At 35.6% G+C, this 23,275-nt stretch overlaps 1 protein-coding gene across 5 annotated transcripts in view; it reads right to left on the reverse strand.

Annotated features, from left to right (window-relative positions):
- GNPAT (glyceronephosphate O-acyltransferase) overlaps positions 1 to 23,275 on the reverse strand; it is a 39,043-nt gene that overhangs the window by 14,261 nt on the left and 1,507 nt on the right. For 3 of the 5 annotated variants that reach the window (XM_031966879.1, XM_012547985.3, XM_031966881.1), the window contains 8 exons: positions 10,413 to 10,595; positions 4,930 to 5,106; positions 3,339 to 3,468; positions 2,241 to 2,368; positions 1,857 to 1,932; positions 1,426 to 1,577; positions 1,186 to 1,316; positions 196 to 419 (listed from right to left, as the gene is read on the reverse strand). In XM_031966879.1, the coding sequence (XP_031822739.1) occupies positions 196 to 419; positions 1,186 to 1,316; positions 1,426 to 1,577; positions 1,857 to 1,932; positions 2,241 to 2,368; positions 3,339 to 3,468; positions 4,930 to 5,106; positions 10,413 to 10,595 (1,201 nt within the window). Of the gene's footprint in view, positions 1 to 195; positions 420 to 1,185; positions 1,317 to 1,425; positions 1,578 to 1,856; positions 1,933 to 2,240; positions 2,369 to 3,338; positions 3,469 to 4,929; positions 5,107 to 7,609; positions 7,669 to 10,412; positions 10,596 to 10,930; positions 11,021 to 23,275 lie in introns of those variants that run through there. The other 2 variants (XM_031966882.1, XM_031966883.1) reach the window with 2 other exon arrangements.

Genomic DNA, 23,275 nt, shown 5'->3' on the forward strand with positions numbered 1-23,275 from the left:
CAATGACTGTACAAAGTTTAACAAGTTTTAAGAAGAGGTTAAATGGTTAACAGCCTATAGAAACAAATATTTGTTTTGGTTTTTTTGGCCTTTCAGTTCAGTGCTTTAACTCAAATGACTCTGTACCTCTAACAAGGATCACCATCTTCTTGAATTAAGACAAAAGGAAAAAAGATGTTCAAACTTTCAACATACCAGGCCAAATTAGAAATCCTCCAAAAGTTTGTGTTAAATCTTTTAGCCAAACAGTCTTTTTAACCAAAATATCAAAGTCCATTCTTGGTAAATTCTGAAGAAATACAGTAGCTACCAGATTCCATGGGTTCAGAACCATATTTTGAATTTGTAGAAGTTCCAGTTTGTATGCAACATGACTAACAAATGCATGCATATCCTCAGAGGGTTTCTGGGGGATGTGTCTAAAAGAAAGAGCCAGAAAAGAGATTACTATCTAGGACAATGTGAATAAAGAAAAGATCCTGCTCTGTGGGCTACCTTTAAAAAGCTACTTCACAAAGTATTTTCACAACTTTCAAAACGGAACCATTTTCAACACAAGATTTTCTACAATATCATTCTAGACTTTTCCATCTCTGTAAGGTCTATATGCACTAGAGAGCATGTATTGGCCTATCTTGTACAATCTTGGATTAAAGACTTTTTATGTTTTGATAAGGACAAAAATATCTTTTCTTTACAGGCCACCAATATAAACATACATATGTGATTTGTTGGCCAATCAGCTGGCTCTGTACATAGTCATTAAGTATTTCCCGATATTGGATTTTTTAGGGGAAGCTAGTAATATATTGACTCCATCCTATAAAAGAAAAAGCATATCACCTCATCTTCTCTCTTTAACATATATTTATTAAGTGTCTCAGAAGTCTATACTCAGAGCTATATCTATTTATATATGTGCATATCTATATCTATGTACACATAAACATACACATATACACACACATATATATATACACATACACACATTTTTGTGTGTATGTATGTATATATTTTTTACTGAAATTATTCTAAGAGAAACAAAACCTGATCTGCTCACTAACTTGCTATATAAGCAAACCTACCTTTAATCCAAAATGGTGATCATTAGAATCATAATAACCCATATTTTACATTCAGAACAATTTTTTTTTCAAAAATGTATTAAAACATAGCACTTGGTACCTGGGAACTAAGTTATATGGACCTCGACTCATTTTCCCATTTGCTATGGATCGGAGTGATAAAGGTTCTCCAAAGTACACATGAATGCTTCCATAATTTTCATTGAGTACTTTCCTTGCTTTCAATAGGCCCTAAAAATTAGAACAAAGGTCAACAACAAAAAAGATAAATATCAATTCAAGAAGCATGAATGTTTTAATTAGAATTACATTATGGCTAACAATTAAGACGTTTACTTACAGTTGTTGATTCCTTTGGCTTAGGAACTCCTAGAAGTTCATGTGCATATAGAGTTTCTTCTAATGGCCTATCATAACTGATGCTAATTGGAACCAAGTAGGTGTCAAAAACTTCTCTCTTAAAAAATGGTTCCATCACAATATTGAGAAGACCTATAAACAGAAGAAAATGTCTCATGCTACCTGATGATAAATAATCAAATTAAATTATAAATCATAATATAAACAAAATATATATTTAAATATATTCTAAGCCAACTTAAAAAAAAATACACACACAACACTGAACTCTACTACTTTGTTCATGGAAGAAGAGAAATATTTTATGAAATACCAGAATTAAACAGTTATGTCTAATATATGTAATATTTTTCATTCTCTTCAAGATCAACCTAATTCTCTTATAATGATCCAGTCTACAACTTGAGTTACCTAATTTGGGAGTCAAGGTTTTAGCAGAACGGCTTCTTGTTCCTTCAAGGAAAAATTCAACTGGAGCATAACCATTCTTAAAGAGAGAGAGAGAGAGACAGAAGAAAACAATAACCCAGTATCAGTAATCAAAGAAACAAATAGTTATTTTTATTCCTTTTCTCAAGTTCCCTTCTTCAGTCCTCCAACTAACATTTAACAAAGGATTTACATTTATTGTTAATCAAGGGAGTTGCACTGATCAAACACAAACTATATGTCCCAAACAGAAAAGATGGCCAATTCATTTAGCAGACCCTAAGCATTTTAATGACATCTAATAGAAAACTTCAATGCAAGTAATTGAATTTTCACATGAAATGTTTGATAATTAATTGTATTTACCCGTAACATGGTTTTTACATATTCAGAGAACACAGTCCAATAGAGTTTATTTCCACCAAACGTACGTCGCATGAAAAAAGCACCTGACATTCGTAGCAGCTCACCCACCAATTTCATTCCCAGGAAGTCTAAAAACACATAACATAAGTATCAATGTTCATTCACAAGTACAAGTTGATTTTTCTAAAGATATAAACTCACAGTCCAAAGTGAAAGGTGATAGTATGTAGGTAAAATATTCCTAATGTCCAGTTTTACTATGATAATTAACATCAGTAAGAAGCTGGGTCTAATAGGAGGATGAGAAATAAAATTCTATGGGCCAGATATGATCCAGAAATGGTTTTTCTGATCAATCCTTTACAACACTAATCACCACTATGTCCAGCCTGAAGTCAGCACTGATAGATGGGTTAACTTACACTTATAAACAATTTACGAAGTTATTTGTTCACAACCATCTTAATGGGGTCTTCTTGATCCCAAAATGAGACTTTCAACATGAATATTTTTTACTTACTTTAATTAGGCTGCCATGCCTTGTGTGACCTACTATTACTCCTTCTTTCTTTCCCTTCTATCATCATCCTCATTACAGCTAACAATTATATAGCATTTTGAAGTTTGCAAAACACTTTATATAATTTAGTTCATTTGAGCTTCACAACAACCCTGTGAGATTAGTGCAATTATTATCTTTATAGATAAGGAGACTAAGACTGAGATAGATGCAGTGACTTGCTTGCCCAAAATCAGTACTAGTACTCTATCTACTATACCACTTAGCTGTCAATTGGGTTATAATATTTGTCCACTAACAAACAGGATTATTGATTCAATAAAAAGAGGCAGATCTGATCTCAACTCTCAAAAATTTAGGCAAGATCCTTAATAGCTGAATGCCTCAGTGTCTCCAATTGTCAGATAAAGATCTTCACAGGGAACTAGGAATATTCAAAAAGTAACACTGGCAGCAATATTTTAACTTTATTAAGTACATCTACTATTTATGTATTTCCATAGTTGTCTCCCTCATTAGCACTCTGCTTTTTTAATCTGTCTACTTTGAACATGATTTGTTAGTAGTAGAATACTTGCCCATTCCTGCTGCAATGACAGGTACAGGTAAATCATAGGTGTATAAAACATAAGACAGCATCAAAAAATCAATATAACTTCTATGACTAGGCAGCAGAACGACTGGATGCTCCTGAATAGCCCGTTGTAGCTTTAAAATAAGACAAAAATAGTACAATTTTAATTATAGTTGCTTTACAAATTGTCTCAAATAAGAAAAGGAAGGAATAGGATAGAATGTCTGTGAATGGACTAGAAATACACTGCCAGTCTATGATCCATTTGGATTCATGTCCTCTATTCTAACTCCAAATTTCCACTTAACCTGAATTGACAGTAAAAATACTATTTCAAGGATCCAATTCAGTAATGCCCCACAGCATAAGAAAACTGAAGATTTATAGTCTTATAGTACAAGTGCTAGAAAGCTTTCTCTAGGACCAAAAAACTCATATAAATCTAAGGTCAGTTTAATTGTGGAGTCTGCATCTGTACTTGGCACTAGATACAACAAAACTTAAAATTAACCCAGCTATAGACAATAGCATAGAGAAACAAAAAATTACAAAAGCAACCTACATATTAAAAAATATTTAATCTACAACTTAGGTTACATCAAAGATAGAATTAACTAAAGGAACTGCATGATAGCTTGTATTCTAAAACCTCTATAGAGGGTAACTGTTCCCCTTGTTTAGAATACTCGGACTCCTCACCCCTGCTTCTTAGAATATCTGGTTTTCTTTTTTTGTAACTGATCAGGAAACTCATTTAAGATTGGACCTGATTTGAGAAGGTGACCTGGTCTTCGGTATTAGAGTGAGTAGAGCAACAGAGAAATTTGTGAATCATCTTGCCAACAAATTTTTTTTTTTTTTGCAAAAGTGAATTTCTAACAATTAAATATCCTCTACAACTCCTAATGCTACCTTATACTTTTTACTCCCTATTATATATCTCCCCCCCTTTCCAATTCTTTAATTCCATTTTCAAACAATATAACCTTTATTCAAACTACAGTTCTGACAATCTTGATATCAAGCTTGTGGAAGAAGCTCCACCTACGTAGCACTGTTAAATAAACCCATCAGCCAGACATGTGACCATTGGAGACTCAGATAAAAATTGTAGTTATAATAGGGAAGTTTCTGTTAAGAGTAGGAGTAGAAGGCTGGTATCTTCTACAGGGCCATGTGAATGATAGAGACTTAGGATTTGAAGAGGTCCTAAGTCTACTTCAGACTCTTGATCAGATTAGGAAGTGAATTCACAAATGTAAAAAGAATAAAAGAAAATCATTAAAAAGGAAAGCAAATGAAGTAAATGAAAAAGGGAGGTTAAAAGGTTTGAAGAGAAAGGACAATAAGAGATTGAGCGGTTGTCTGAACAAGTACACATATCAAAATACACTCCAAATAAAAATAAGCTGTCATGATCATGAGATTCTCTTCTGACTAGTCTTTGTGGCTCATTCTATTACTTAATCACAATTTCTTTTTGCTAACTAGTTTTTTTTAGATATTATACCTAAGCAGAAAGTTATAAATATGAATTATGAGTGGCTGAGGAGCAGACCCACCTTTTGAAATTATATGTTTATGCCAATACTCACTCTCTGAATACCTTCTTCATTCACACACACCTTCTTGTAAATACGTTTAAACACTTTACTCAAACTGAAAGCAAAAAATCGGATGGCTCCCAAACGCAATTTGTGAGCCATTTCATCCAGGATTACAGAAGCTTCCTCTTGAATTATATCAGTGGACTCATGTGTTTCCTTGGATATCTGGACAGAAAGAGAAACGGAGTCACTTCTGAAGAAATAAGCATAGATATCCTTTTCTTTCAGATAAAGATTGAAGTATGAGATGAAAGGGCAACTAAGTAGTGCAATAGAGTGCTGGGCCTAGAGTCAAAAAGACTCATATTCCTGAGTTTAAGTCCTGCCTCAGACACTTACTAGATATGTGATCCTGGGCAAGTCATTTAACCCTGTTTGCCCTCAGTTCTATAAAGTGAGCTGGAGAAGAAATTGCACATCACTCCAGTATCTTTGTCAAGAAAACTTCAAATGCGGTCAGTAAGAATTCGACATGACTGAAACAACTGAATTACAAAATGAGATGAAAAGGACCTGAACCAAAGGAGAAAGCAGATATTAAATCTTTTCTCAGTTCTACCAAATCTTTCAAATTCATCTCCTTGGGGCAGCGAGGTGGTGCAGTGGATAGAGCACCAGCCCTGAAGTCAGGAGGACCTGAGTTCAAATGTGGTCTCAGACACTTAACACTTCCTAGCTGTGTGACTCTGGACAAGTCACTTAACCCCAATTGCCTCAGCAAAAAATAAATTCATCTTCTTTTCTCTAGCATCCTCATCACCATAATTATCTTTCCTCTAAACTCTTGTAATATCTTACTAATCAATTTCTGACCTATAGTCTTACCTTCTTCCCCCTGCAATCCTCCTTACTCTGCTCCATATTAGTTTTCCTGAAGCACAATTCTGGTTATGTCATCCCACTGTTCAAAAACCTTCATTAGCTTTCTATTGCCCATCAAATAAAGTGCTCTGACAATTTATCTGCTTCCTCTTTTTTTAGCCTTATTTTCCAGCATTCCTCTTCATGTAATCTATGTTCCAAATAAATGTAGGACTAATCAGCTGTTCCCCATAAACACCTACCCCAATGTCTTTATACATGCTCTTTTCCTCTTCTAAATTCTAATCTAACTCTTTACCAATCTTCAAAGTCAAATTCTCCTGTCTATACCTTTCTATAATTTGTTCATGGGGACACTGGAAGGCACTGTCTGTCCTATGAGCTAGAGCCCTTGCTTATTTTCTCTTCACACCATCTCTTCTCATCACACCAGTGGCTGGCCAAAGATTGCCCCTCATTTTCACCATGTAAATAACCCACAATCTTTGTTTTTAATGTGATTTTTAAAAATATGATTTGCTCATGGCAATGATGCACTTTCATTGTTCTTTGGATACTTTTCAATCTCAATTCTTCAAAGACTGCAGGGTTCTATGATTTAAAGACAAATATAACAACACTAAAAAAAAATACTGAAATAAAAATATGGGTCTTTGTTTCAGAGAGAAACTTGGAGTCATTAATCAATCAACAAGCATTTAATTAGTTGTTTACTATGTGTCAGGCACTCTGCTATGCATTGAGAATAAAAAAAAAAGTCCTCGTCTTCAAGGAACTTACATGCCAACAGAGGAGATAATCTATATAAATCAGAATATATAAGATAAATAAAGAGTAGATAGAAAATAACATTAGAGGAAACAGCATTAATAATTGTGGTATGAGGAAAGTCTTTCTAGAACCTAGCTTCTTAAACTATGGTTTAAGATCTCATTATGGGGTCTTGTAACTGAATGTGAGGGTCACAAAATTATGATCTGTTATCAGTAAATGTTTGATTTGAATACCCATTTTATATACCTATATATCTGGGGTCATATAAAAATTTCTCAAGCAAAAAGCAGTTACAAGTGGAAAAAGTTTAAGAAGCTCTGTTCTAAAAGAGGTGAGTCTTGAATAGAGTTTTAAAGGAAATCAGGAATTCTAAAAATCCAAGGCTAATAGGGAAAGCAATCTAGACATAAGAAACTGCCAGTGCAAAGAAAAGGATAGGAGATGAAATGTCATATGTAAGAAATAGCAAGTAAGTCTGTAGGGCTGAACAGGAGAGGATACTGAGTGTAGTAAAGTGTAAGATTGGGAAGGTAGAAAAAAGGCCAAACTGTAAAAGCTTTCAAAGCCAACAAAGAATTGTGTTTATGAAAATCACTTTGGCAATTGAATTTATAATAGATTAGAGTGATGAGGAAACTGAATTGTCTAGGACATAGGTTAGCAAGGGCCTAAAATAAAGTGGCAGTTGTGTAAATAGAGAAAAACGGAAAGATATAAGATATAGGGAAAGAAATTAGACAGCTAAAAAGGAGTTCAGCATAATCAAGTTTTAAACCTGGGTTACCGAGAGGACAGTGTGCCCTCAATAGGGGAGAAGGTTGAGAAAGGTAATGAGTTGTTTGGACCTAGTGAATATGAGATGTCTATGTTTGAAATGTCTAACAGGCAGTTGATAATAGGAGATTGAAACTCATGAGAGAGAAGAGGAGTGGATAAACAGATATAGGAATCATCAGAACATAGAGCAAAACTGAACCCATCAGGACTAAGACCACAAAATAATAGAGTTTATATCAAAAAAAGAGAAGATAACTCAGGATATTAGTGGGTGTTACATGGATTTAGATCCTACCTCAGACACTTAAATGGCTGGACAAAACATTTAACCTTTCAGAATTTCAGTTCCCTCACCTATAAAATTAACAGAATTGTTGTGAGTTCAATTAAGATCATTTAAATAAAGTACTTTGCAAGTTTTAAAGCACTATATATAGAAGCTATTATTATTATTTTTCAATTGTTTGTTGTCCTACTCTTGGTTTTATGTTCAAAGACTAAACCTTAATGATAGAGAAGAAACTATCTGTACTGAAACATTCCTAGCAGCATCATTAAAATAAAGCTACAACAACAAAAACCCATTACATCTGTCTTCTGATTGCTAAAGCACTGAACAAATTATGGTATATGAATATAATGAAATGTTACTCCACTATAAGAAGGGGGAGAGGAGGGACTCACAAAAGATACAGGGAAACAGGGATTCATTCAAAGTGATGTAGAACAGTAACAGCGATATTATAATGATGATTAACTGTTTAAGACTTACTCTGATCAAGCCAATGATCAAAGACAGTCCTAATGGACACATGATGAGAAATGCCATCTACCTCCAAAGAGAGACATGTGTGAACTCTTGAGTGCTGATTGATTCACAGTTTTTCATTTTATTTTTCTTACCTTTTTTTTTTTGGGGGGGGGGGCAGGGAGGAATGGCTTATAAAGAAGTATTTCATATTTTGCATGACTTCCCATATTTAATAGGTATTATATTGTTTACCTTCCCAATGGGTTGGGGAGGGACTGGAAGGAAAGAGCAAATTTGAAACTCAATTTTTTTTTAATGTTAAAAATTAAGTAATAAAATTAAAAAAATTTAAGTGGACACAGGATAAAAAGAGCTGCACATTGAGTATAATATAGCAATAAAATCCACAAAATCTCAGACTACATAAGAAAAAAAGCAAGTTTAGAAAGAGATATGGCAGCTAAGAGAGTTTTGTTATTTTATTGCTAAAATAAACACTTTTCCCTTTTCTGTATGAACTACAAACAAGAGAAGTTTGCAAGTTTCAAGTATAATTGTTTTCTTCCTCTTGTTTGTGCACTTGAATGTCTTATGTTATTGGTTACAAAGTTTACGTCAAATTACTTTTAGTAAATTTTACTGATGCTATTTGCAAGGGTTATACTACTCTATAACTTCACTCACAATTCATATTAACTACTTTTAGACCACAGATTTGCTTAACCCCAGTTTCATGGACTTCTTTAACAAAATATTTTGGTAACTATATTTCTATGATTGGTTTCCTTTGTGATCCTGTGTATTTTATTTTATGCATTTACAAACATTCTGAAAAGGAGCACATAAGTTTTTTCAGACTGCCACACAGATACATGACACAAAAAGGTTAAAGATCTTTAGCCTAAATCAAAACTCTCTTCCCAGCCAGCATTCCTTAAAATATGTTATGTCCTCCTCACAAAAAGAAGTTTTTGAGGGTAAGGACTATCTCCATTTTATTCTTTTATTCTCAGATAGTAGCACAGTAACCTGGCACATAAATGTTTGTTTATTCACTTACATGACTCACAATTTTAACACTGTCCTCACCCCTCATTTCCACAATGAACCTACCCCCACCAAAAAAAAAGTTAAGCAAAAACATCCCAAATGATAGTCTCATCTGACAGTATATACAATATTGTATTAGCAGTCTCCTACTTCTATACCAAGAGAAGAATTTTCTCATCTATGATGCAGGACTATTCTTGGTTTCCCCATTATTCAGTACTCAGTATTTTCATTTACATGATTGAAGATATTGAATATACTGTTCTGTTGTTTCTATTTCTGTTGCTCTGAATCAATTTATACAAGTCCCCCCATTTCTATGAATTCCATTTATTCAAAATTTCTTACTACACAAAACATTACAATACATTCTTCATATCTCACAGTTTTTCCTGCTATTCATCATTTATTATCACTTAGTTTCAATTTCTTAACTGTCATAAAAAGGAATATTATAACTATTTGATATCTATTGGATCTTTGTTTCAGTCTTTGTCTTCCTTGGGAGCATATGCCTAGTAAAAAAATATGAACAAGTCAAAGGGTATGAACAATTTGGTCTGACATAATTCTGTTTTAGATTAAGAGAAAGTTGGCATTTAAATCAGGAAACGAGATTAGGGAAAAGAACAGACTCTCATCATCCACTATTCAAAAACAAATAGCCTTTTATAGAAATAACAACAACAATAACAATAATCTGTCATTTATATAGTATCTACTCTGTGCCAGGCATTGTGATAAGCATTTTACTCACCTGATCCCTGAAACAAACCTTTGAGGTAATTTCCATTTTACAGTTGAGGAAAATGGGGCAAACAGTAATTAAGTGACTTGCCCAGGGTCACACAGCTAACAAGTGTCTGAGGTCAAATTTGAACTTGGTTCGTTCTGATTCTAACCACAGCTCAGCTATCAAAGAAAGTGGCAACAAGAACGACATGATACTCTGAACAGAGTAAGTATTTAATGAACATCTGCTGAATTAAATTGGGATGTGGAGATAACTCAGGATAGCAAAAGTTAAGAGTCAAAAAGTTCCCAGCGTAAGAATGGAGCGAAGAGCAGATCCTTATTTCTCTTCTCTGGGTACCAAAACAAAGAAAGCAACCGAACTACAGAGTTTGAAATCAAGATTAATCTAAAACAGGGAACTCAAATCAACTGATTTAAATAATTCTAGACATTTAGAAGACAAAGAGCAAAATAAAAACATCCAAGGGGAAAGTACTCATTGAACACCTAAGAAACAAAATGCTGAGGATATCTGATTCTAGTAACGATAGGAACCACTCACCTGCTTGATAATATACTGAACCTCCTCAGATTTGAGAACACAACGTTTAATTTTATCTGGTTTGCAAGGGCAAAGCCCCTTGTAAACAGTAGGTGTATAGCATTTCATTGCATATTTCAGGTCACTGAAATGCCTCCTCTCTTCCAACATATCTTCAAATTCATCCCACTTTTTAAGTTCTTTCTGTTGTAAGGGACAAAAGAAAGAAAACACTGAGAATATGATCTTAAACTCAAGCTGACAATTGTAGGGGTGAGTTTTTATTTCTAAGTCATTAATGATAATTACACGATAAGAGGTATTTTCTCCCAGTAGATAAATTCTTGTCCTGATGTAAAATTTACTTGTAAATATGATTAGGTCTAGCAAATATATGCTGAACTACCATTAATATTCTCTACAATAGGCTTGAAGAACCTTTTTTCTGCCAAGGACCATCTGAATATAACATCACATCATTCAAGGGCTATATAAAATTATCAAGTTATAGAACTCAAGCAATGGGAGGTTGATAATACCTAGCTTTCAGCTCTGTTGTCTTAACAAATGATTTCTTCAGTCTCATACCACCTGGGGGCTAGACCTTCCCCATTCTTGCTCTATAGTATCATCATTCTGCCAATACATCAAATAAAAGTTTTAGGAGAAAACTGGGTCAAGAGAATCAGCACTCCTTTTGGTAAAACTGAACAAGCATAGTATTAATGAAATTCCAGCTGTTTGATTGAACCATATTTCTTCTGTCTTTACAATGTTCTAGGTTTTATTTTCCAGGGAAAAGGAGTTATCATAACCTACCATTTCTTGCCATTTGATCTTATAGAATATTTGGCTAGCAATACAGAATTATCTTTTCCATTACGTGGCATTGCCCATCGTGGTTTCAAGATATTATGGGTCGGCATAAGAAATTAAATGGGAATTTTGAGGGAGTTCTGCAGAAGCAAAAGATGACATAAAAAGGCTGACCCAGAGTCTAAAATCAAATACTTAACCCAAACTTTAAAATAAGGTACTAGAAACACTCCAAAAAAGAAAAAAAAAATTATACTACTTCTCTGGTCGGGGGGGGGGGGGGGGGGGGGGGGGGGGGGGGAGGGGGAGAGGAGAGGGAAGAAATATCTTAAGTGGATTTTCCAGATTGAGGGGACGCACCGAATTGCCTAGATACGAAAGGGATAACTGTATCATAGGACGGAATGGGAAAAGCACTCTATGTGTGACCATGGACAAAGTGATTTTTACTTCTCTGATGCTTAGTTGCTTCATTTGTAAAATGAGCATAAAAATACACAACCTATCCTATGGGCTTCTTGTGAAGAAAATGCTTTGTAAATGCAACTAAATAAACAAATGCATTATAAATATATGTAATATACATAGGAATATATTTACATAGTGCATTTATTTATTTATTTATTTTTATTTAATAGCCTTTTATTTACAGGATATATACATGGGTAACTTTACACCATTAACAATTGCCAAACCTCTTGTTCCAATTTTTCACCTCTTACCCCCCCACCCCCTCCCCTAGATGGCAGGATGACCAGTAGATGTTAAATATATTAAAATATAAATTAGATACACAATAAGTATACATGACCAAACTGTTATTTTGCTGTACAAAAAAAATCAGACTCTGAAATATTGTACAATTAGCTCGTGAAGGAAATCAAAAATGCAGGTGGGCATAAATATAGGGATTGGGAATTCATTGCAATGGTTTTTAGTCATCTCCCAGAGTTCTTTTTCTGGGCATAGCTAGTTCAGTTCATTACTGCTCCATTGGAAATGATTTGGTTGATCTCGTTGCTGAGGATGGCCTGGTCCATCAGAACTGGTCATCATATAGTATTGTTGTTAAAGTATATAATGATCTCCTGGTTATATAGTGCATTTAGATAAACAAAAGTGTTATGTAAACTATAAATCACTATATAAATACAAACTATTATCAGACGATATTGTATATAGACGCATAATTTACAAAATTAATAAAATTGAAACACCAATACAGTAGTCTTGAAGTTGTTGTCAGCTATCTTCTTGTTCTTTTAATTCAATTTCATTTCATTTCAATTATTTCAAATTTAATTCAATTTTATTTTCATTTCATTTCATTCATTTATTTCATAAATTCTCTCCCTTCCTCCCTCACTAAGAAAAGAAACAAAAAGCACTTTACAAATGTGAAATCATACATAATAAACTTCCACATTAGCCATGTTCCGAAAAGAAAAGAAAAAGCAAGAGGAAAAAAAATATGCTTCACTATATACTGAGTCCATCAAATTTTTTTTTTTTTAATCTGGAGGTGAACAGCATTTTTTCATCATGTGTTCTTTGGAATTGTGGTGTATCATTGTTTACATTTTATAACTAAACTTGTTTTAAATGTTCTATTCAAAATTTTACTACTAGCTTACCTCTATTTCAAAAGACTTTAATTTTTAAAAAAGTAAGTCAAAGTGTGGGGATAAAACGTATACAATTAAAATAGGTATGCACAAAAGGTAAGATTTGCACATTAATAAAAAAACAAGTCTGAGGTAAAAATAAAAAGGAGGCTAAAATTGTCCTTAGACAACAAACTTCTTATGTGGGATCTGGCAAACTGGGATAATCAATAACTTTTTTTTTTCCTTTCTCTCTTTGTTGGCAATCCTATCCCAATTCTTTCTCCCTCCCTTTCATCGGCCTCTCCCATTGGGGGAAAAAAAATCTCTAACAAATACTCAGCCAAGTAAAGCAACAATGTCGAAGAAGGAAGAACAAGAATAAAAAAACCAGAGCTGGGCAATATGCTTCATCATTAGTCCTGTAGAACAATAATTAGGTCATCAATCAGTGTTTTTAAGTCATTAAAAGGTTTTGTTTTTCTTTACAATATCCCTCACCTTATATTCCTTTATAAAAATCTCCTAATACAAAGACTATGCAAATGGTAGGTAGTCTTTGGGTAGAATTTTGGAATAAGAGAGTTCAGGGAGAAGGGAATAAAGGAATTGTGGTTAGGGGGTGGAGAATAGAGCCTGGATAATTGGCCTATGAGGAGTTTTGAATCTTTGAATAAATAGGGGGTTGCTGTGTGTGAAAATGGTTTTCACTGATTGGAAGGTGCTATAAGGAATAGCACCTTCTCAGGAAAGGTGAGAGATCAGGCAGGAGATAAAAGCACCATAAAATAGAAGTTCATGGTTTAGATGGTCAGATCAGAGGCCCTGTTTCACAACTTTTCCCTCCAAAAGGTTAGAGATTAAGCAAGAGACGGTGGAGCAGGAGATAAAAGATACACTTTCCATCCACTTTTCTTCCTCCCTCAAGGGACAGGTGTAGTAGCGGAAGGCCTTTAAAGAGTAGGTTGCTCTTCTTTGCATGGGAGGTTCTTCATATCTTAGCTAAGAGATCAGGCAGGCAGATGGAAGCAGAATTCGTGTGAGCAGGGACATGCTATGTTTGAGGCAGATGGAAGTCACTCAACCCCACGCCACCTTTCTTCAGGGGAAATGCACAATAGGAGATGGAAGGCTTAGTCAGAGGAAGGTCTTCCTCCTCTTCAATAATCAACAGATATATTTATCAAGTGCCTATTTTATGACAAGCACTGTGCTAAGCTCTGGGATCACAAAGATGAAAAAAGGATAGTCTCTGCCTGGAGTCAGTCACTAATCTATTGGGAGAAGACAAAAAGACAAAACACAAAAAGGCAGCTAAAATCAGGGTGAGGCAGGGAAAAAAGGAGAGGTCAGACAAATCCCAAAGTACTGCAGTCAGGTGAGAAATTAGGAGATATTTTGAGCTAGTAGGGGAAGGGGGAAGGTGTATCTTTCCATACATGTAGGTTTAAAGTTCTCAGCCACTCTCCCCAAAGCAGAGAGGTAGGAAGTAGTGATGAGGTAGAGCATTAACACTGATAAGATCTTACAGGATGAAGAAGTTTATCTCAATAAGAGCTTCCTGGGGCAAAGGGGAAGAACCAGTCAGAGGCATCCTTGTCAGCCACAGCCTCACCTAAAGCCACAGCCTCACCTAAGGCTAGAGATCTGCCCTGTAGCACAGCTGGGAGGTCCAGTGGATACAGAGCTGAAGGCAACAAGACTCAACAACCTGAGTTCAAAGCAGGCCTCAGACAGCGTCGGTAAGCCACATAACCTTGTTTGCCTTGGTTTCCTCATCTGTAAAATGAGCTGGAAAAGAAACTGGAAAACTAATGCAGTATTCTTGCCAAGAAAACCCCAAATGGGGTCACAAAAAAGTCAAGCCAGACCCTACTGAACAAGAAGCAGGTTAGCCTTACCTGAGGCCAGAGATCAGACATCAAAGATCCTGGTGAGCAGGAGGCAGAGGTCCCCCCCAAGGTTTCTGCAGGTGGAAGCTGGACTGAGGCAGATAGCACCTAGAGCCCTTGAAACCTTTCCTAGGGGGTACAAGTACAGAAGGAGACAGAACTCCACCCACTAGCCCCCTTTAGCTTGTAGCCAAAGCTTCTATTATAAAAGAGCCAATCTAAAATCCTCTTTGCAGAGGTTCTAAACATGCCATGCTATGCTATACCATGCCAAGGAAACCTCTGCCCACTGGAATTATAGTCTTTTCCAATGTTATCCTTTCTTTATCCTCAACCTAGTTCCCTAAAAGACTTTACGCCTCTCTGTCAGGATTTCTAACCTTATTTCCCAATCCCTATAATAAACCTTTTTTTTTTTTTTTTTTAAATCAATCTAGGTTTTGGGATTTGTAAATTCCTTTACAGAGAATCTCTGTGCCACCAGAAAGGGGTTCCCAAAACTCCCTACCCTTGTGTCGACTCCCATGGGGTGTAGGGGAGCCAAACTTCTCCATTTGGTTCTTTGAACCCCAAACCTGCCACTAGACCTTATCATTTAACTCCCTGACCATCAGAAACCCTAATCTCATTTTGGTTCCCTAAATCTAGACCTTATCATTTGGTTCCCTACTAAAGGGAACCCCTAAACCTAACCCTCATCATATTTTTGGTTCCCATAATGGGAGCCCTCAAAACTAGACTTCACCTCATCATATTAGGGAAGTCACTGAGAGCAGAATTACTATATTGGAACTCATAGAACATCCTGGTTTCTTATGTGCTGATTGATAGGGTGCTTGAGGATGTGGAAGTAATATTAGAGAAAACAAAAATGGCAAGAGCACCTAGGCCAGGAGTTTGACACATCTGGGTTAAGGGATCAAGTTATCTGATAGGAACACAATTGACAAATTACAAAGTACAAAGGAAATGAAATCCCATATTTAACATTTTGTTATTTTAAAGGTTCTCTTCTAATTCTCTGCCATGTTAAGCTCATAGAAACTCATTGACAGACACAACAGAGATGACCAATGTTTATCTAATTATCAAGTAAAGCATAAAATAGGGAAATGCATGCTTGTCAAGTATACCAAATCAGTCACTAAACATTTATTAAGCACCTACTTATCTGCCAGATACTGTGCTGTGCTTTGAGGTTACAGTCCCTGCCCTCAAGGAACTCAATCCAATATGGAGGACAAAAACAAATAAAAATACACACAAACAAGCTAGATACAGGAATAAACAGGAAAGAATGAAAATATGGAAGGCAAAGTAGAAAAAGAAAAGTTGGCAATCTTCATGTACAAGATGGGATTTTATTTGGAGGTTGAAGGAAGAAGGGAAGCTTATAAGCAGAAATGAAGAGAATGTTCCAGGAATGGGAGACAGCCAGAAAAAATGCTCAGAGCCAAGACATACAAAATCTTTTTTTTTTCCTTGAGGCAATTGAGATTAAGTGACTTGCCCAGCATTGCACAGCTAGGACGTGTTTGTTAAGTGTCGACATACAAAATATTATTCATGGAATAAATAATAAAAAAAGCCACTGTCAATGGATCAGAGTAAGTGGTAGAAAGTAAAGTGTAAGAAGACTGAAAGGTAAGAGGAGGCTAGGTTAAAGAGGGCTTTGAAGGCCAGAGGCTTTCTAGAAGCAATGAGGAGCTCAGAGAGTTTATCTGGTAGATAATTCAGTTAAGATTTACATTTAGAAAATTCAATTTAGAACAATCATTTTTACAACTAAATGGAGAATGGAGTGGAGCAAGAAGAGACTTGAGAGGCAGACCGAATAGCAATAGCACAAACAATAATTGACAAGGACCTGTATCAGGTGGTAATGGTGTCCATTTGAGAGGTGTTCCAAAGGTAAAATAACACACCTTAGCAATATGAGGAGTATATGAGGGGTAAGAGTGAAAAGTCAAGTCATGTCATCTAGGTTTTGAGTCTGAGACAATAGGAGGATGGTGTTGCCCTCGAAAGAGAGGCTGGGATAGGATAGAGTGGGGAGAAGAGAAAAATAATGAATTTTGGATATTTTAAGATATTTGAGTTTAAGATATCTGAAAGGTACTGGAGATATGAGACTGGAGTCAGCAGAGAGAATAAGAGTGGAGAAATAGCTTACATCCTATCGAGGAATACTACAAATCCAGATTTTAAAATGGAACAAATATATTCAAAATAAATGCAAGATTGTTAGTAAGGGAAGCAGTAGCATTTGGGTAGAGAAAATAGTGCTATTTTTGTTTTTTGAAGTTAAGAAATTTTCGATGCAGAAGTATGAAGAAAGTATACATTCCAGGTATGGGAGACGGTTATTGAAAAGATACAGAGATGGGAAAGTGAAATGTGTGAGAAACCAGGAGAAACAGTTTGGCATAATTTGTGGGAAGAGAGTAATATGTAAGGAAGCTGGAAAGGTAAATTAGTATCAAGTTGTAAAAGATAAAGTAGAATTTATTTTTTATCCTTGAGGCAATATAGAGCCACTAGAATTTGAGTAGAAGAGTGACATGATCAGGTCTGTACTTAAGGAAGATCACTTAGGCAGTTGTCAAGTGAGGAACAGCATGATGTGACTTAAGGCAAGAAGCTGAATTAGGAGGCAGTAATTTATGAGAGCCTAGGATAGAGGTGATAACGTCACCTGAATTAAGGTGGTAGTTATGGGAGAAGAGAGAAGGGGTGAGATCTAAGAGATGTAGATTTAGAAATATCAAGATTTTGCAACAGACATGGATATTTTGGGTAAAGAACAATAAGGAGTCAAAGGTAATAGTAAGGATAGGAACCTTGGGGAGTAAGAAAAGATAGTGCCTATAACAAAAATAAGGTTAGGTAGAAGGAGAATTGGGGTGGGTGGGTGTAAAGATAAGTTATTCTGTTTATGATGTGCTGAATGAGTTATCTCTGGAATATCCAGTATGAAATGCTCATTATGAATATAAAACTAGAGCTCAAGAAGGAGCTCCAGATGGATGTATATGCATTTGTGAATCATTTGAATAGCAATAATTAAATCCAGGTAAGCTGATGAAATTATTGAGTGTGTAAAGAGAAGTCAGTCCAGGACAGAGCTTGGAGCTATACTTACAATTTGAGTAAATTGCATAGATGATTCAAAAAAGGAGACTAAGAAGAAACAGCCAGATAAATAGAGCATGATCATGAAAATCTAGTGTGTGTAGAAGAGAAAAGAGAATTAACTACAGTGTCAAAAAAAGAACTTTTGTTAAGAGATCATGAGAAGAGATTTTCAGCATACTGAGAAATGCCTCCCCTTCCCCATCCCACTTTGCCAAGTGTTCCCCACCCCTGGCCTCAGCTCTTCTTCCTCTCTCTTCCCCTATACATGTGATCATATTTATGGGAGGACCCAGATTAAAAAATTATATAGAATAAATCATAATGGATTGTGACATGCATTCTTGGATTCTTTCCTCTTCACAAAATCTCTAATTTTTCTTCAAGAAGCAGCTCAAGTACCACACTGATTAGATCACTTAAGTATAGAAGTAATCTTACTCTCCAATTTAGCCGATTTGTTATTGTCTGACAAACTATACCGTAATTCTAGTGCTTTTGCCTATATTTACTGTAATGGCTTTCCAGACACTCTCTGCCTGTTTAGATTGTACATTAGCTTAAGTTTTGTCTCCTCTGTGATGTCTTTTCTATCTATTATACCTGCTAATTATCACCTTTTTCTTACAACTCCTCTATAGAACTGGTGGAGAGTTCACTGGTTTGGGATTCTTCTGTAAATCCTTCCAGCAAACATTTAGTCTTTACTTATCCTTCACTGTCAGTGGGAGTAACCCAATTTTAATCAAATTCCCTAAAGAATTAAAATATTCCCCATGTCAACATCATAAATACATATATTTACACAAAGTTAAAAGTCTATCAAATAGGAGAATAAATACCTAATTATTTGGAATATTGCAATTACTGTCTAGTCTCCCTCCCCTGTAATAAATCTTGGTTGCTGCTGGGCTGACTTAAAACCCCATTTTCTTTATGTCCTGGCTCACAAAGGGCTTCAATAGACACTGTTCATAGAAACAAGTCCAAACCACTCAGTTACCATTCAAACATTCAAGGTCTTTGATCAATCAATCATTAAACATTTATTAAATATGTACTATGTATCAGGTAACGGGGTGGCAAAGGCTAAAAAAATGAAACAAACACATTCAAGAGGCTTAAATTCTAATTAATAAGGCAATATACATGCATATACATATATAGAGAATACAAAATAAACATAAGATAGTCTGCTACCATTCTATTCATCTCACCTTTCCGATCTATGGAAAGACAAAAAGTTATCACTAAACAATAGGAAGATTAAAGTAAAATTTAAAAGTTTGCCTTATAAAATCATTAAAACTAAGGTTAAAATATAAACTAGGGGAAAAGTTTTTGCAACAAGTTTTTCTTGAAATTCAGATTCAAATTTAAAGAATCATTCTCAATTCATAAATGATCTTAAGGATATGAACAGGAATTCTCAAGGGAAGAAACTCAAGGCATCTATAATTATATCAAAAACATTTCAAATTAGTAATAATTAAAGGAAATGCAAATTAAAGTAATTCTGAGGTTTATCTTCACAATCAACACATTGTAAAGGGGAAAATAATGAGTGTTGGGGCAGGTTATGAAGAGCTTTTAATGCCCCAAAGAAGATTTTATATTTGATCCTGTAGGCCATTATTGGAATTTGTCCAATAGTCCTCAAACATGTGCTTTTAAGAAAATCACTGATTGCTAAGTAGAGAATAGACTAGAGTGGGAAGACACTTGTGGCTAGTAGGGTCCAGTGTGAGAGAATAAGGGCCTGGCACCAAAGTGCTAGTGAATGGGGACTATGAATGAGATGTCACAATGGTAAAATCAGCAAGTGCTCCCCCCCTCCCCGCCCCGCCTGCAGATTGGATATGAGAAGTGGGGGTAGGGAAGGGAAGGTGAGAGAAACTCCGTGAATCTAGGGAACTAGGAGGGGGAGGGGACAAGTACTGGGAAAATCTGGGAGCAGGAAGGGTTTGGGGGGAAAAGTTAATAAGTTCAGTTTTGGACATGTTGGGTTGAAGACAATCTAGTAGATAGATGAAGATGCCAGACTAGAAGACAACAGAAGATAAGGTTGTAGAAGCAGACTTGCGAATCATCAGCACTGAACTGATAATTGAATGTGATCAACTGGAATAATTTAGAAGAGAGAAAAGGTCCTAGGACAAAACCCTGTGGTTAAAGGGTATGATTTGAATGAAGATATGGCAATGAGACCAAAGGAGTTAAGTTTATGTAACATAAATTTGTAGTGGAACTAGTCGCTTTGTGATATTCTCCAATTTTGTTTAGCAGTTTTGTTCACTCCCATCTCCCACATATGTATGGGCAGCAAACATCAAGAATGATTCAAGCTTGGCAGGAGATGGGCAATAGGATAAGACATAAGGGACTCAAGAGTATAGAGCTGATACGCCCAGAGAAAGAACTCTGGGTGATGACTAAAAACCATTACATTGAACTCCCAATCCCTATATTTATGCCCACCTGCATTTTTGATTTCCTTTACAAGCTAATTGTACAATATTTCAAAGTCTGATTCTTTTTGTACAGCAAAATAACGGTTTGGTCACGTATACTTATTGTGTATCTAATTTATATTTTAATGTATTTAACATCTACTGGTCAACCTGCCATCTGGGGGGGGGGGTAAGAGGTGAAAAATTGGAACAAGAGGTTTGGCAATTGTTAATGCTGTAAAGTTACCCCATGCATATAACCTGTAAATAAAAGGCTATTAAATAAAAAAAATAAAAAAAAAAGAGTATAGAGCTGAACTGGTTCAAAGAAAGTTCAAGATGGACAAAAAAGAGGGTAGCCAGTACAGGAGCATCCCTGGGAAAGAACTAAAGGGTCAAGAAATTGGAAGTTATGAGAGGAAGAATGACAATGGATTGTAATCAGATAAGGACATTTCAGAATTCATGAACATGGATGGATGTGGTCATTTGTGGGTGATGGCAAGATCCAGGATATGGCCATTTTTATATGTGGCTTAGGTGGAGGGGAAGAATAAGTTATGGGAAACAAGTATGTTAAAGAAATGTGAGTCTAGCTAGAGTATTAGGAGGTAAAGAGACCATAAACATTTAACTGCCTATTACGTCCCAGGCATAGTACTAAACACTGGCAATAAGAAAAAAGGGATAATAAGACCATGCCTTCAAAGAATTCATAATCTAACAGGGGAAGACCAAAAATAAAACAAAACCTCCAAAAAGGGAGAGGAAAATACCCATGTCAGGAGCATAACAAGGTCCTGGAGCTGGAGATGAAAAATAATCTGAGGACATTTGAATTAGAGTTGATTTCATCATACTTAATAGAGCGGTCTTCTTCTCTACCCCAAAAGAGGAGTCTAATGCTTGACATAAGAACATTTCTTCTCTTTCTAAGGGAGACTAAAGACTAGGCACTTGATGCAGTGCAACAGAATAGCACCTTTTCCCTTCAATAAAAAGGTGAGAGTATCTTTTCCCATTACTTCAAAGACAGGAAAAAAGGCCTTATGTTTGAAAAAATATTTATTGCATCTCTTTTTCTGCTTGTAAAAAATTAGAAAAGAAAGGGATGCTTATCAATTGGGGAGGAGCTGAACAAAATATGGTCTATGAGTATAATGGAATTATTAGTGTACTGCAAGAAATGAGAAAAAAATTTCAAAGGGATGCTGAAAGGAGAAAGTGAGGAACTAAAAGCACAATTTATACTATAATATCAATAATTTAAAAATAAACAACTTTTATAAACGAATGAAAGAAACAAGCAGAACTGGGAGGAAAATAATACAATTAACAACAATGCTGCAAAGGAAAAGAAAACTCTGAAAGCAGTAAGAACTATGATCAATATAATGACCACGATTCCTGAAACATAATTTTTTGATCATGGCCAATAAGGGAATTTGTTTTTCCATTTCCTTTTTTTCCAATGGAGTAGGAGAAAATAAAAGACTTTGTTAATTAAAAAAAAAAAAAAACAAAAAAAAAAACAACTTTATTAGGAGATTCAGGGCTGAAAGGGACCTTAGAGATCATTTTCCAAATGAGGAAAAAAAAAAAAACAGAACCAATGTTTCATTGACAGAAAAAGCAGACTTGAAAGAGTCTAACCTACCAGAAATCCTGTCCCTTCATATATATGACTATGGTTGATTCAAAGAAACTGAGAAAGGGGGCAAAAAGATACAAGGAGAAAAAGAATTAGCAAAGAAGGAATCAAAGGAGTTAAGCATATTGGAAGAGTGGAATTATAATATGTGAATATTAAATCAAATGTAAGAGAGTGGACCAATAAAAAAAAACTGGAAGTGCTACATCTTAGAAGTTGGTTAAATGCCAATTAATTTTCCTAATAATAATTTCCCCTCATTATTTTTATATATTAAAAGCTACAAGCTAAGAATATAATGGAAATTATACAGAAGCTTTAATATTATTAGACTAATCTCGAAAAAAATTAACATACTGACTATACTTATCTCCTTTTTTTTGTACTTTTAACTAAATTTCTAAGTCAGAGGTTAGCATTCACATGCTTCTTAAAAACAACTTTTTCGTTTCCTCCAGAAGTGGTTAAAAATTAAAATACTGGTTAAAAAATAACAGGGCAGTTTAATTTCTAATTCCATGACTTTGCAATCTGGAAAACAGGACTGCTTCTCCTCTTCTTGGAAGTTTTAAAGAGATCATGATGTACTGGTGAAAAGGAAGAACTAAATAAAGCAGACAATTCTGATAAATCAGAACTAAATAAAGCAGACAATTCTGATAAATCAGAACTAAATAAAGCAGACAATTCTGATAAATCAGAACTAAATAAAGCAGACAACTCTGATAAATCAGAACTAAATAAAGCAGACAATTCTGATAAATCAGAAGGAAAGAAGACATTTGGAGGGAGCGGAGGAGAGAAGAAATGAGTTGCTGGGTAAGCGAGGGGAGATTAAAAAGAAAAAAAAACCCTCGTGGTGTCAGTTGTTCCTGTCCATTACTCTCGATAATTGTCAGAAGGCAAAAACAGGCGATGAAAATTTCTAGAAAGATTTCTTCTAGAATTTGGTCCACTCCAAAGCCGAACACATTCTCCCAATTACACCCAAACTCCAAATTCGGGGAGAATTTCTTCGAGGAAAAGAAAAACGAGTGTGGGACTAGGTGGCCCAGCCCAGGAGCAGATGGGACCGGTAAGGAAGGCGCTTCCTTTTCCGCAGGTGGGACGCGAGCCCTTAGGACCCCAGGGCTGCCACTCCACACCCCACTCGGGCCCCCGCCCTTCCCCACGCGGTTCCCGGAGCCGCGGAGCCCAGTTCCGAGGAGTGTAAGTCCGCGCTTTCTCAGAATCAGGGTCGCTCTCTCCCCCACGCCCTCCCCGCGAGGAGAGTGGTCTGCAAGGGGTGGGGGAGGAGCAGAAGGGGAGACCCCGGGGAGGGACCTTTGTCGCCTAGGAA

Source organism: Sarcophilus harrisii, chromosome 4, assembly GCF_902635505.1.
Source record: "Sarcophilus harrisii chromosome 4, mSarHar1.11, whole genome shotgun sequence".
In the NCBI taxonomy this organism is placed as follows: Eukaryota; Metazoa; Chordata; class Mammalia; order Dasyuromorphia; family Dasyuridae; genus Sarcophilus; species Sarcophilus harrisii.